Here is a 13,931-nt window from a genome sequence, read left to right on the forward strand (position 1 = left end):
ATGGCATCCGGCCCTCTCAATTCCTGGCAAATAGATGGGGAAGAAATGGAGGTAGTGACAGATTTTATTTTCCTGGGCTCCAAGATCACTGCAGATGGGGACTGTAGCCAAGAAATTAAAAGACGCTTGCTCCTCGGGAGGAAAGCCATGACAAATCTAGATAGCACACTAAAAAGCAGAAACATCACCCTACCAACAAAAGTGCATATAGTCAAGGCTATGATCTTCCCAGTTGCAATGTATGGCAGTGAAAGTTGGACCATAAGAAAGGCTGAGTGCCAAAGAATTGAGGCCTTTGAGCTACGGTGCTGGAGAAGACTCCTGCGAGTCCCTTGGACTGCAAGGCGATCAAACCGGTCAGTCCTAGAGATCAACCCTGACTGCTCTTTAGAAGGACAGATCCTGAAGCTAAAACTCAAATACTTTGGCCACCTAATGAGAAGGAAGGACTCACTGGAGAAGAGCCTAATGCTGGGAAAGATTGAGGGCAAGAGAAGAAGGGGACGACAGAGAATGAGGTGGCTGGATGGAGTCACTGAAGCAGTAGGCGTGAGCCTAAATGGACTCCAGAAGATGGTAGAGGACAGGAAGGCCTGGAGAAACGTTGTCCATAGGGCCACAATGGGTCGGACACGACTTTGAGGCTAACAACAACAATTTTTAACTAAAATAATTATCAATCAATTCATAATCATGCAAACCCACCATATTTGGCAGTGTTTAATCTCCGCAGGTTTAAGACAAGCAGACTTCAACACCTAGAATTCCCCAGCAACTGATATATAGGAAGTAATAAAGTTCTTTCAAAAGAATGAAATCAACCACCACATCTACTCACATGTTGTTTTTTAAAAAAATGCAAGATGGGAACAATTACCTGTTAGCTCATCTCTTTGGAAAAAATTAGCCTGCTTGCTGATTTATTTAAAAAGTAAAGACTCCCTCTAATGATCACATGTATGCATCTATGTCATTCTCTTTACAATATTGGACTGGTATCCTGTTGCTCAAGTCTGGTTGTAGACTGGACCAATCTAGTCCATAATTTCTGGTAGTCTCTCAACCAAATAGTATCAGAGTCCTGCTTAAGTTTCCAACAACAGTCAAAGTCAACAAACTGCTCCTGGGTAACAGGCCAGGGTACTTATTACCTTAAATATGGAACTTGGGGTCTTCTTGTTACCCTTGATCATACTAGCTATAATTGGTAAGAACTGTAGTTAGCAACATCTGATAGGACATATGCTGTACTGAATCAGAATTTCATCACTGCTATGCTTAAGTGAACCAACCTAGCTGATCTAGAAGGCTAAGCAGAGTCAGCCATTTGGAAGTCAAAAAATGTCCTGGAAGATAGCAATGGTAGGTCATTTCCATACTGCTGCTAAGGCGACTGCATGGACATATCTTAAAGCCACATTCAATTCCCAAGGGTCTATAGGGACCACTACGGTGGGAAGGTAACAGCGTTCCATGCGCCTTTGGCGTCTAGTCATGCCGGCCACATGACCACGGAGACGTCCTCGGACAAGTGCTGGCTCTTCGGCTTTGAAACGGAGATGAGCACCGGCCCCTAGTCGGAAACGACTTGCATGCATGTGCAGGGGAACCTTTACCTTTACCTTTTTATCTAGAAGTAGAGATAATCCTCGACTTACAATTGAGACCAAAATTTCTGTTGCTAAGCAAAACAGGAGTTAAGGGAGTTTTGCTCCATTTTATGGCCTTTCATGCCACAGTTGCTATCACTGCAGTTGTTAAGTTAGTAATACAATTGTACAGCGAATCTGGCTTCCCCATTGACTTTCCTCATCAGAAAGTTGCAAACGGTGCTCGTATGATCCTGGGATACAAATATGAGCCACTTGCCAAGTGTCTGAATTTGGATCGCGTGACCATGGGGATGCTGCCATGGTTGTAAGTGTGAAAAGCAGTCATAAGCCACTTTTTTCAGTGCTGCTGTAACTTCGAACAGTCATTAAACAAATGATTGTAAGTTGAGGACTACTTGTAATACGTTTGGTGTCAGGCTTAGCGAGGGTTTTTCCATTGGTTTGGCTTTTACCTGACCAGCCAGAACACAAAGCAAGATTGAAAAACACCTGCTCCATCTCATGAACTTATCTCATTATATACATTGTATTACTCTTAACATCTAATGAGTCTTAATGAATGGAATCATATAGTCTTGGTGTGACTATACCATCTGGGGATTCTAAAAGTTGTACAGTAATTTCAAAACCCACCCTGCTTACACTATTGACATCAATATTGCTTCAAGAGTACCCAGCAAATCATAAACTTTCAGAAGACTTAACAATCTTTCTCCAACAGCTGCAGGAAGAAAGCAGACACACACAAACATAAACAGATCTTCAAGAAATTAGTATCAATTGCCTCTGACAATTTCCCACCAAGCTGTAAAGAGTTCCAAGTGCTAACCTTAACATAAACATGTAATGTTTTGTTCTTGGCATTTCTTTGGAAAAAAAAATGCTACCCAAAAGAGGAACTACACAAGAGTGAGTATGCGACTTTTTAAAAAGAAAGTTTAAAAACACACAGGGAGAAAAACTAGAAAAAACAGGGGGGAAATGAGAAGCAAGTAGAGTCTTAGATTAAAACCTTACCTGTTTTTGCTGCTTGTGTTTGTGGAAGTCATCTCGAGAATTCTGTGCAAATCAGATCATCTTGAAAAGAAGAAATAAATATCAGCCATCAACTGATAATGCGCTTTTCTGAAGAAGACCATCCTATTTATATACTGCTTTTAAATTACAATGTCATTTCTCCTTTCTAGCTTAACTATTTTCAAGAGCAATGATCTGGGAGGACTTAACAGTATCTATACATTGCACATTTTTTTGAATTATTTTTCATATTCAAAGATTTTTGAGGAAAGCTTTAAGGACCGATTTAATAATCTGAAAAGTTGTGTCCTTTACAGTGACAATGAAACTTAGTTTAGATCAAATAATCTAATACTCCTACATAGTGCTCAAATCCCTAACTGGATAATAAAGCTCATTTGGATCAATATTTACTCCACAAAAAGACCATGTTTTCTTCCTAATGAATACCTGCAGGTAAAGGTCTCTAGAAACATAAAAATGGGGACTAACTTGCTGAAAAGCCTAGTTGCCCTTAAAGATTACTTGTGGCTTTGTAGTTGAAGAAACTGCTAATGCAATGTGTTTTAACTGTAAGAAATCTTAAGAACTTTTCCTGGTTCTGTTATCTCTCCTTTTTGCTTTCCATACATCCATTTTGCCCTCTTTCATTTTGTCCTTCCCTTTTGACCTCATCTCCAACCTTTTTTTTTTTTGCTGGAAGTGAAGAGGGGAATTTATGTTAAGTTGTACTTGTCACTGTGTATAAGAGTGTACATTCCCATGTGGGAGAAAACAGTTAATATATGCAGATGATCAGTTATTTATTTCATTTGAGAACTATCATTTTATGTGCAATTAAATGCACACTTATGCAGGTATGTATAATGTAAGCCCTTGTCTGTTGTACAAATCTGGACTATCACTAAGTAATAACACAAAGATCCTGAAAGCCCCTTATCACTATAAAATGGTATTTGGATTTTTTTGCATCCCAGAGGTGTGAGCATTAATAATATTCTTAAGCACTGTCAGAAATGAAAATAGGAGTTGTGCTCTTGGGATATTCTGGGAATATATTCTCCTGCCTGTGGCCATCCAAGTTGCTGAGAATGCAGTTTAGATACGAATTTTCGCAGCCCAAATATACCTTTTTCAGATTGTGGCTTGTGACAAACAAATATACACATATGCACTGATAAGTATGACAAAAAATGTAACACATGCACATATTTATTGGTATGGCTGTTCCCAGCTGGAAATTCTAACAGTTGTAATATTAGGGTATATATGTGTCTGGTTTCAGTGCAGTGGGTAAACCTAAGTTTTGAAAGCTGGATATTGCATAAGGTACACAGATGCATATACATACTCATTGGTAAAACTGTACATACAGTAGAATACTATGGATAGAGTTAGAGGCAAAAAAATAAATACATGGATTATAGAAGAAAATAAATTGAAATATAGCTAGTCCTTGACTTACAACCCCAGCTGAACCCAAAATTTATACTGCTAAGCAAGACAGTTAATTTAATTTAATTTATTAATATTTCTATACCGCCCTTCTCCCGAAGGACTCAGGGCGGTGTACAGGGCAAGAATAAAACACAAAGCTACAAAAATTAAAAAGTAATTAAATACATGCCCATAAAAACAATAAGTACATTAATAAAACCCCAATAAAATGATAGTAAAAACCCCACCAATCCCCCCTCAGGCCAGGCCGGCTTGTTCGAACAGGTATGTTTTCAGATCGCGGCGAAAGGAGCGAAGATCGGGCGCCGTCCTGAGCTCAACCGGTAACTGGTTCCATAACTCCGGGGCGCCCACAGAGAAAGATCTCCCCCTGGGGGCCACCAATCTACATTCTCTGACCGGTGGCACCCTGAGGAGGCCCTCTCTGTGGGAACGCACAGGGCAGAGGGAAGTTGACGCCGGCCGCAGGTGTTCCCTAAGGTACTCCGGACCCCTGCCATGTAGGGCTTTAAACACCATAACTAGTACCTTGAAGTTAAGTGAGTTTTGCCCCATTTTACAAACTTTACCTTGCCACAGTTGTTAAATGAATCACTGCAGTTGTTAGTAACATGGTTGTTAAGTGAATCTGGCTTCCTGACTGACTTTGCTCGTCAGAAGATCACAAAAGGTGATCACATGACCCTGGGACACGGCAACCGTCATAAATATGAGCTACTTGCCAAGCGCCTGAATTTTCATCACATGGCTATGGAGAGGCTGCAATGGTCGTTTAGTGTGAAAAAATGGTCATATGTCGCTTTCTTCAGTGCCACTGTAACTTTGAATGGTCACTTAAATTCTCATATTTTGGACATATTATATGAATACTCATCTCCTACGAGAAGTCCATAATACTAACAGAGGTGAAAGGAAAGAGAAGACAACGAGAAACAACGTCCAGATGGATGGACCTGGCTCTGATGATGTTACCTAGTTTGAGTAATAAAACATCTGCAAGAAAACAACCAAGCTCAGAGAGCACCAAGGATCCCTCATTTCAACTCTCGAGTTACACATATTATTGGATAGATTGAGTTACAGCGATGATGAGTGGACAGGTAGAAGATCTGAGTTAACATTAACTTGATTACACATCACCAATTCATATATATGGGGGAGAGGGGAGGGGATTGGCTTAAATTTATTTATTTATTTTATTTATTTTTATTCCATTTATATCCCGCCCTTCTCCGAAGAGTCAGGGCGGCTTACAAGCTTAGCAGTAGCCTTCATTCTATGTATATGCCTGCTTATTAGGGCTTTCACACACACCCCAAGCGGCATTATTACAAAGTCAGCTTATTGCCCCCAACAATCTGGGTCCTCACTTTACCTACCTCGGAAGGATGGAAGGCTGAGTCAACCTTGAGCCTGGTGGGACGCGAACCTGCACTAATTGCAGGCAGCTGGTGTTACTTAAGGAGGCATTAGCCCACTGCTCCACCAAGGCTCAGGACTGTCTACCTGAAAGGTACAGTATATGCCTGTTTAAGCTATAAATGCCAATCTATTTACAAGTTGATTAAAAATATCAGAAGAAAACGGAACGCAGAGGAAGAATTCAAGTAAACATTAGCAAAACAAACAGTGGGAACTCCAGACATGTTGTTCCTTCCCCAGCAGCATAAATGGACTTCCCCCCCCCATCCTCCAGTATGCGTGCCATTTACTATCTCACAGTCATCTCCAGCATTTTAAGAATGCCAAAATGCCAGAGGCTTCCTCCAAGCACAGCAAAGGAAGATTGTTCTTTTTCAAGTGGTTTTCTGAAACCCAGCATTCTCTTCCCCAGTAGCCGTCAAGTCTAGAATGTTTACTGTTGCTCAAAATACTTACAAAGTAGATATATAATGGTTAAACCCTTGAAAAACCCTATAAGCTCCTTGCTTCCTTCCCTCCCTCCCTCCCTCCCTCTTTTCCTCCCTCCCTTCCTTCCAAAAAGCATGTAAAAAGTTGTGTAGGAAAAATGACAGCAGCTATAATTTTTGAAAATTCAGTGAAAAGCCTAACATAGACATGAAGAAGTAGGAGCCTGTCTTTTCTGTGTATGAGAGCTGGCCCATACAGGCTAGTTAGCCAACAGAGGCTAGAGTAAGACTGTTTGCTGGAGAAGAGGATTTCCTAATAGAGGAAACATTTGTTTCAAGAACTGTTAAAGCAGAAACAGACAGCAGACCAGGTGGGCCAGGCTGAAAATGTCTTTTGCAACCAGTTTTCCCAGTCCAAAAATTTTGTTGTTGTTGTTGTTAGCTGCAATGTCGTGTCCGACTCATCGCGACCCTATGGACAACATTCCTCCAGGCCTTCCTGTCTTCCACCATCTTCTGGAGTCCATTTAAGCTCACGCCTTCTGCTTCAGTGACTCCATCCAGCCACCTCATTCTCTGTCGTCCCCTTCTTCTCTTGCCCTCAATCTTTCCCAGCATTAGGCTCTTCTCCAGTGAGTCCTTCCTTCTCATTAGGTGGCCAAAGTATTTGAGTTTTAGCTTCAGGATCTGGCCTTCTAAAGAGCAGTCAGGGTTGATCTCCTCTAGGACTGACCGGTTTGATCGCCTTGCAGTCCAAGGGACTCGCAGGAGTCTTCTCCAGCACCATAGTTCAAAGGCCTCAATTCTTTGGCGCTCAGCCTTTCTTATGGTCCAACTTTCACTGCCATACATTGCAACTGGGAAGACCATAGCCTTGACTATACGCACTTTTGTTGACAGGGTGATGTCTCTGCTTTTTAGTGTGCTGTCTAGATTTGCCATGGCTTTCTTTCCCAGGAGCAAGCATCTTTTAATTTCTTGGCTACAGTCCCCATCTGCAGTGATCTTGGAGCCCAGGAAAATAAAATCTGTCACTACCTCCATTTCTTCCCCATCTATTTGCCAGGAATTGAGAGGGCCAGATGCCATGATCTTGGTTTTCTTAATGTTAAGTTTCAACCCAACTTTTGCACTCTCCTTCTTCACCCGCAACAAGAGGCTCTTTAGTTCTTCTTCACTTTCTGCCATTAGAGTGGTATCATCTGCGTATCTTAGGTTGTTGATATTTCTTCCAGCAATCTTAATTCCAACTTTTGATTCATCTAGCCCTGCCTTTCTCATGATGTGCTCTGCATATAAGTTAAATAGGCAGGGCGACAGTATACAGCCTTGCCGGACTCCTTTCCCAATTTTGAACCAATCAGTGGTTCCGTGTCCAGTTCTCACTGTTGCTTCTTGACCCGCATATAGGTTTCTCAAGAGACAAATAAGATGGTCTGGTACTCCCATCTCTTTAAGAACTTGCCACAGTTTGTTATGATCCACACAATCAAAGGCTTTAGCATAGTCAATGAAGCAGAAGTAGATGTTTTTCTGGAACTCTCTAGCTTTCTCCATGATCCAGCGTATGTTGGTCCAAAAATTAGAACACACAAAACTGGTGAATTAAGAATGGTTAGCCTTGAACTGAACATGCTTTTCTAGAAGAAAAAGCAATGTATAATTTATGCAGCACTTTTTGTTAAAAAAGAATGTGGTTATCTTGGGAATGGAGCACTGTTCACCCTTAACCACAGAGGTGTGCAAGATTTCACTTTCTGTCTGAACAAGGCTGCCAACGGGTTGTTATCCGAGTCCTAATCTCTTGTGAGTTGCCAATCATCAGCCAGGTGTCACAGGATGCTAACGTGTACCAACTAGCAAGTGATGGTTTTACCAAATCACTTGCAGGTTGTCAGGCTCAGAAATTTGTGCTGAGTAAAATCACACCCAGCATGATTGGTGTGCTGAGATGGAGTCTGTAGCTCCAGTTTTTGGAACAAGAAAAGCAGGAAAAACAAAACCTGGGAAAATGTAACTATTAGGAGCGTTTCTCCGGCCACAAAGGTCCATGAAAAATCCTATTCCATGTTTTTCTCCCCACCAGTGTTATCTTTGTTTGAAAGGAAAATATTTAGACTTATGTAGTCGGAAGCAAATGCTGAACAGAAGCCAAAATGCTGAACCTATTTTAAGGTAGGCTCTAATGAAAACATGCAATTTAACTAAGGCCACTGCTTTGGGGACCTGTCAAGGCCCCTTCAAAAGTTACAACTCAACTCTAATGTTCTGTCAGGGGAAGCTATAACAATTGTGCATGATCAATATTTATATTAACTTTATTAAATATTTGTGTTACTGCATTAAATTATATTAAATATTGTTCTGGCTTTTCTCCATCCATTTATTTTATCCTGGTTCCATTCATTTTTTGATGTGAAGCCTTCAGATTTGTTACTCAATATCTAATGTGATTTTGGCCAGAAAAAACAAACCTCTTGTCCAGGGGTAGGCAACCTTGGCTCTTTTATGACTCGTAGACTTCAACTCCCAGAATTCCTGAGTCAGCCATCCTGGCTCAGGTATTCTGGGAGTTGAAGTCCACGAGTCATAAAAGAACCAAGGTTGCCTACCCCTGCATCTTGTCAGTTTATATTTTGGGTTAAACATTTTGAGTATTGTTGCCAGGGTAGGATATATATAATCCAAAGCTTGCTCATCTTTATTAATTAAGATGAGCTGAATATATAATTACTGTAATAACTATCTTCTTTGCTTCCAGTGTATTCATTAAATGCAGACACTATTTTTAATGTTTTTAATTTCTCGTTTCACAAATCTTTAGATCTGTAGTTATTATTAATTAATGTGGTGAATTTATAGGGCTGCCCAATTCACAAGGGTGATTTTGGGCGACTTACAATTTGAAGTAGCATTAACATAGGGTAACATAAATGTAGACCTTCAGAATATGAAAACTGCAGAATAATGAAATAACATAAATAACAATCACAGAAGTGACTAAACCTTTCAACACATATCTCATTCAAGGGTTTTATACCTTGCACATGATCATCCCTTTGTTTGGCTCAATACTTGAGAAAGAACAAAGTCTTTGCAGCCCTGCAGAAATTTGCCTAAATTTCAGAGGAATTTTGTTCCATAGGGCAGATGTATATGTATATGTATATATGTATGTATGTATATGTATATGTATATGTATATATGTATATATGTATGTATATGTATATATGTATATGTATATATGTATATGTATATATGTATGTATATGTATGTATATGTATGTATATATATATATATATATATATATATATATATATGTGTATATATATATATATATATATATATATATATATATATATATATATATATAAAGGTAAAGGTTCCCCTGTACATGCGTGCTAGTCGTTTCCGACTCTAGGGGCCAGTGCTCATCTACGTTTCAAAGCCAAAGAGCCAGCGCTTGTCCGAGGACGTCTCCGTGGTCATGTGGCTGGCATGACTAGAGCCAGCGCACGGAACGCTGTTACCTTCCCACCGGAGTGGTCCCTATTTTTCTACTTGCATTTTTACGTGCTTTCAAACTGCTAGGTTGGCAGAAGCTGGGACGAGTAACAGGCGCTCACTCTGTTACGCGGCACTCGGGATTTGACCCGCCAAACTGCAAACTGCTGACCTTCTGATCGACAAGCTCAGCGTCCTAACCCACTGAGCCACCGCGTCCCATGTGTGTGTGTGTGTGTGTGTGTGTGTGTGTGTGTGTGTGTTGATAGAAATTTAGTTCAGAAACTCTAGATCACATTTCTATATGCAAGGAGTCCTCAACATACGACCACAATTGAGCCCAAAATTTCTGTAGCTAAGTGAGGCAGTTGTTAAGTGAATTTTGCCCCATTTCACGACCTTTCTTGCCACAGTTGTTAAGTGAATCACTGCAGTTGTTAAGTTAGTAACACAGTTGTTAAGTGAATCTGGCTTCCCCCATTGACTTTGTTTGTCAGAAGGTTGCAAAAGGGGAATCACAAGACCTCAGGACATTGCAACTGTCATAAATATGAGTCAGTTGTCAAGTGTCTGAATTTTGTTCACATTGACCAAGGGGATGCTGCAATAGTAGTAAGTGTGGAAAATGGTTAAAAGTCACTTTTCTAGTGCCGTTGTAACTTCTAAAGGTCACTAAACGAATGACTGTAAGTTGAGGACTATCTGTATGTAAAATTATAGCATACACGGAGGGACAAAATAACGAGGTCTTTTCAAAAAGAAATTCCCCATTTAGCTAATTAATTTAGATGTGGCATTCAAAATGTAAAGTATTCATGTGCTATTCAGTACTCTCTCCCCTTTTGACAGAAATTGTTTCCCATTTGTTAATTTTGTTCTGCAAAATTAATGGTTTTTTTTGCACATGTGGATGTTATCCTGAATTAAATGCCGATAGTTTGAAAACTAATGGGATGATAGACATTCATATTACAGCACGTTAAATGTAGGTGCTTAAATTTCCATCTGTAGAAATTATTAAATAATCATAGGCTAATCATTTAATTCTATAAAATAAATACATGTATAATACTAGTTCTTAGTACAAAAGCCATGTGCTTCCTTTTTTTAACTATGATCAAAATGCTGCAATACTTTCATTTGACTTTGTTTTAATGCATGCTTCATCCACATTTTTTTTACTTTTTTTTATATTCTACTCCTTGCAAATGACAGTAAGACAAAGTACCCAGCACAGATTAGAATGATGTTTTTTAATGACACTGTGGAAAGAAGCTGTTCTTAAAAACAAGCATTGTTTTTCAATGCTTTATCCAGGAATGTCAAATACAGCAGTCCAGCTGCATAATACTATTTTGTGAATTCTCAATCTCTCTCGCTCTGTCTCAAACTGTCCTTGGATATATTTGCTGCATATCCAGTGATTAATGGATGGCTTGGGCTCCATGGAGTCAATAGAGCCACACGTAGCAAAATTCAAAATTCATCGCTGTATGTGTGCCACTTTCTGAGTCCTGTAAAATTCCTCATTAACCCCTGTTTCAGTAGCTCAGAAACTTGCATAGCCTTCGGGGTGATTTCAGTTGGTCCTAATAAAGGAATTGCTAAGAATTCTGGTTTTGGTTTTCCATGAAGAATTCGCAATAGTGGCAAATATCTGTAGCTCGGGAGTAGGATGAGGGTGAAGGTTCATGCTCCGAGCTTGTGGGTTGGTTTCCGAATGTTTCGTTACTAAGCTAGGTAACACAGTTCATCGAAGCCTGGCCCTCCACAAGCAATTCCATCAACAGACACATTGACCAACAACCAGCCTACAAACCCCTCAGAATCCAAATCAACCACACAGCCAATCAGGGATGGCACTGACCCTCAACCAACCCACGGAAGCCCCATTGCCCCCAGCAGTTCACCTCCCAATGACCCTGATCCGATGTAACCTCCCCATCACAAGACCCTCATTGATGACTCACACCCGACCCATCGTAAGACCCATCACAGACCCTCACTCGACACACCTGCAACGGAAGCCCTTATAAACAGAAGAACAGTGACATCCCCTAAACTCTGCTGAAGATGTTACGCAGGCTGGTAATGAAACCTTCGGAAACCAACCCACAAGCTTGAAGAACGAACCTCCAGCCTCAACGAACAAAGTTGTTTAGCTTTGGCAGAAAACCTTTAAGTATAACTCCCAAGGAACACAGTAATAAATATGAACCAAGGCGAAGAGCTTGAGTGGAAGACTGCTGAAGAGGAGACCAGACAGTACGATTTTCCAGAGATGCCTTTTGTTCAGACAAAAGTTGCTAAGCAAAACAAGAAATGCAACAGCCAGTAACATCACAATGAAACTACCTCTATCTTACTACCTCACTAATTTAATCATTATTTAATTACTGACTTCTGCACTTCAAAATTCATTTCAAGACGATCTGCAACCATATTATTGCCATCACACCATTTCACTTTCAATATGCTGATGCAATTCTCTAAATATGTCAAAATCCAACCCTCTACAGCAGACATGTCAAACACAAGGCCTGGGGCCCGGATCCGGCCCGCGAAGTGGTTTCATGTGGCCCGCGAAGCCATCCTGGAAACAGTGAGGGAACGTCCCCCACTGCCTTGGCCCTGGCCCAGAGACCCTCCTTCTGCCAGAGACCCTCAGATCTGTCCCATTCCTGCCCAGGCCCCCATAGGCAACCTTGATGCGAACGATGTAGAGCTGGCCACGCCCACCCAGTAGGCCATACGCACTCTAGCCACGCCCACCCAGTAGGCCATGCCCACCCTGGCCATACCCACAAGGCCCCCTGAGGGCAACCGCAATGCTGATGCGGCCCTCAATGAAATTGAGTTTGACACCCCTGCTCTACAGCAGCATTTCTCAACCATCAGACTTCAACTCAGAATTCTCCAGCCACCACATCTGGGTAAGGAATTCTGGGAATTGAAGTCCAGACATCTTAAAGTTGCCCAGGTTAATGAACACTGCTCTAGAGTATCAGGAATGCTTAATTTTGAATCTGCCAGTCCCTATAAGGTTGCCCAACCGTTGGGAAAAGTCCTTTTATTTCTGCTTATTTCTGCTTTTGGTCCTATTTTTTTTTTTTTGGCTTCACCAAGACAAACTGCCCCACCCATTTTAGGGAATGTAACCTCCAGGGTTGGCCTGAAATGAATATCTTTGAGCTTCATAATTGCAATACTGTAGTGTTCCCCTCTTCTTTCTCTGCACTATATCTGCTTAGATTCAGTGGAGTGAGTCTATTTTTAAAAGATTGTGCATAATAAGCAAAGCAGTGTAAGAAATATAATTCAACATAATGTCTCCCAAGGTTCTGCAGTCTATTTTGCATTGTGGCTGAAAGAAGGGCTTGGCCGTGTACCCTTGCTGCACAACTGTGAACACGTACACAACAACTATCAGCTTATTCCTCAGTGAGTCCTTCATGTCTATTGCACTACAAAGAGGAACTAATCACCACAATCCCAATCTAAGTGCATCCCGAGCAACCACATATGGCATAATAAAGCTTTTTTTTTTCTTCCTGGGAGAAAAGAACTGTCTGTTAAAGTTTAAGAAAATTTATGCATGTGGATTTTATTTTAAACTGAAGAACTGAATGAACTGAACAAGCTTCTTGGGTGACAAGCAAAACATTTTCAAAGGAAAAGTCCAGTTGCCTTTCGGAAAAGCACCTTTGGGACAACCATGATCTGGATGACTGAAAATCTCCACAGACCTTTTTTATATATATATAAAGAAAACCAATTTGAATTTAGAGCACATATTGTTGGGCACATAGCCTAAGACAGCATTTCCCAACCTTAGGAACTTGAAGATGCGTGGACTTCAACTCCCAGAATTCCCCAGCCAGCATAGCTGGCTGGGGAATTCTGGGAGTTGAAGTCCACGCATCTTCAAGTTCCTAAGGTTGGGAAACGCTGGCCTAAGAATGCAAAAACCGAAGCTAGTGGATCGCATCCACATTGAGAGAGAAAGACACGCAACACAGAAAAACAGGACTTTGAAAACAATCAAAGTAACCATTTTTTTTTTTAAAAGTTAAGAATGAAGAAACACTTTGAACAAAACTTGTCAACAAATCCCGGGCACGTTCCTCTTGCCATTTCGGACTCAGCCAAGCAAACACGAACCAACGTCACGCACGCCCTGCCTAAATAATAATGCGAAATCCAGCAGCGCACGCACACACACACACACACACACACACACTCGCGCAGACAAGCAAACACACAAAGAGGCACGCAAACACACCCGTTCCTCGCAAAGACTTCAAAAACCTCCACCCATCTATCCCACGCAAAGAGATCTGCGTGCAAACGCCCGGCACGACCCGATGGTCGCTTGCTTAACTTGGAAAAGCCAGGAATCCCAGGATTAGCAAAGAAAAGGGGGAAAACGCCAGAAAAGTTGGAACAAACGGGGGGGGGAGGAAAGGAGCCCTTTTATAAACCCAAATCC

General features: G+C 41.1%; 1 protein-coding gene across 3 annotated transcripts in view; it reads right to left on the reverse strand.

Annotated features, from left to right (window-relative positions):
• The window catches only part of AFF1 (ALF transcription elongation factor 1), a 161,504-nt gene that overhangs the window by 147,224 nt on the left and 349 nt on the right, over positions 1–13,931 (reverse strand). For all 3 annotated transcript variants that reach the window (XM_083367562.1, XM_083367560.1, XM_083367559.1), the window contains exon 2: positions 2,631–2,690. In XM_083367562.1, coding sequence (XP_083223688.1) covers positions 2,631–2,662 — 32 coding nt within the window. In that variant the 5' untranslated portion in view covers positions 2,663–2,690. The remainder of the gene's footprint in view (positions 1–2,630; positions 2,691–13,931) is intronic.

This window comes from Vipera ursinii, assembly GCF_947247035.1.
Source record: "Vipera ursinii genome assembly, chromosome: 7".
Lineage (NCBI taxonomy): Eukaryota > Metazoa > Chordata > Lepidosauria > Squamata > Viperidae > Vipera > Vipera ursinii.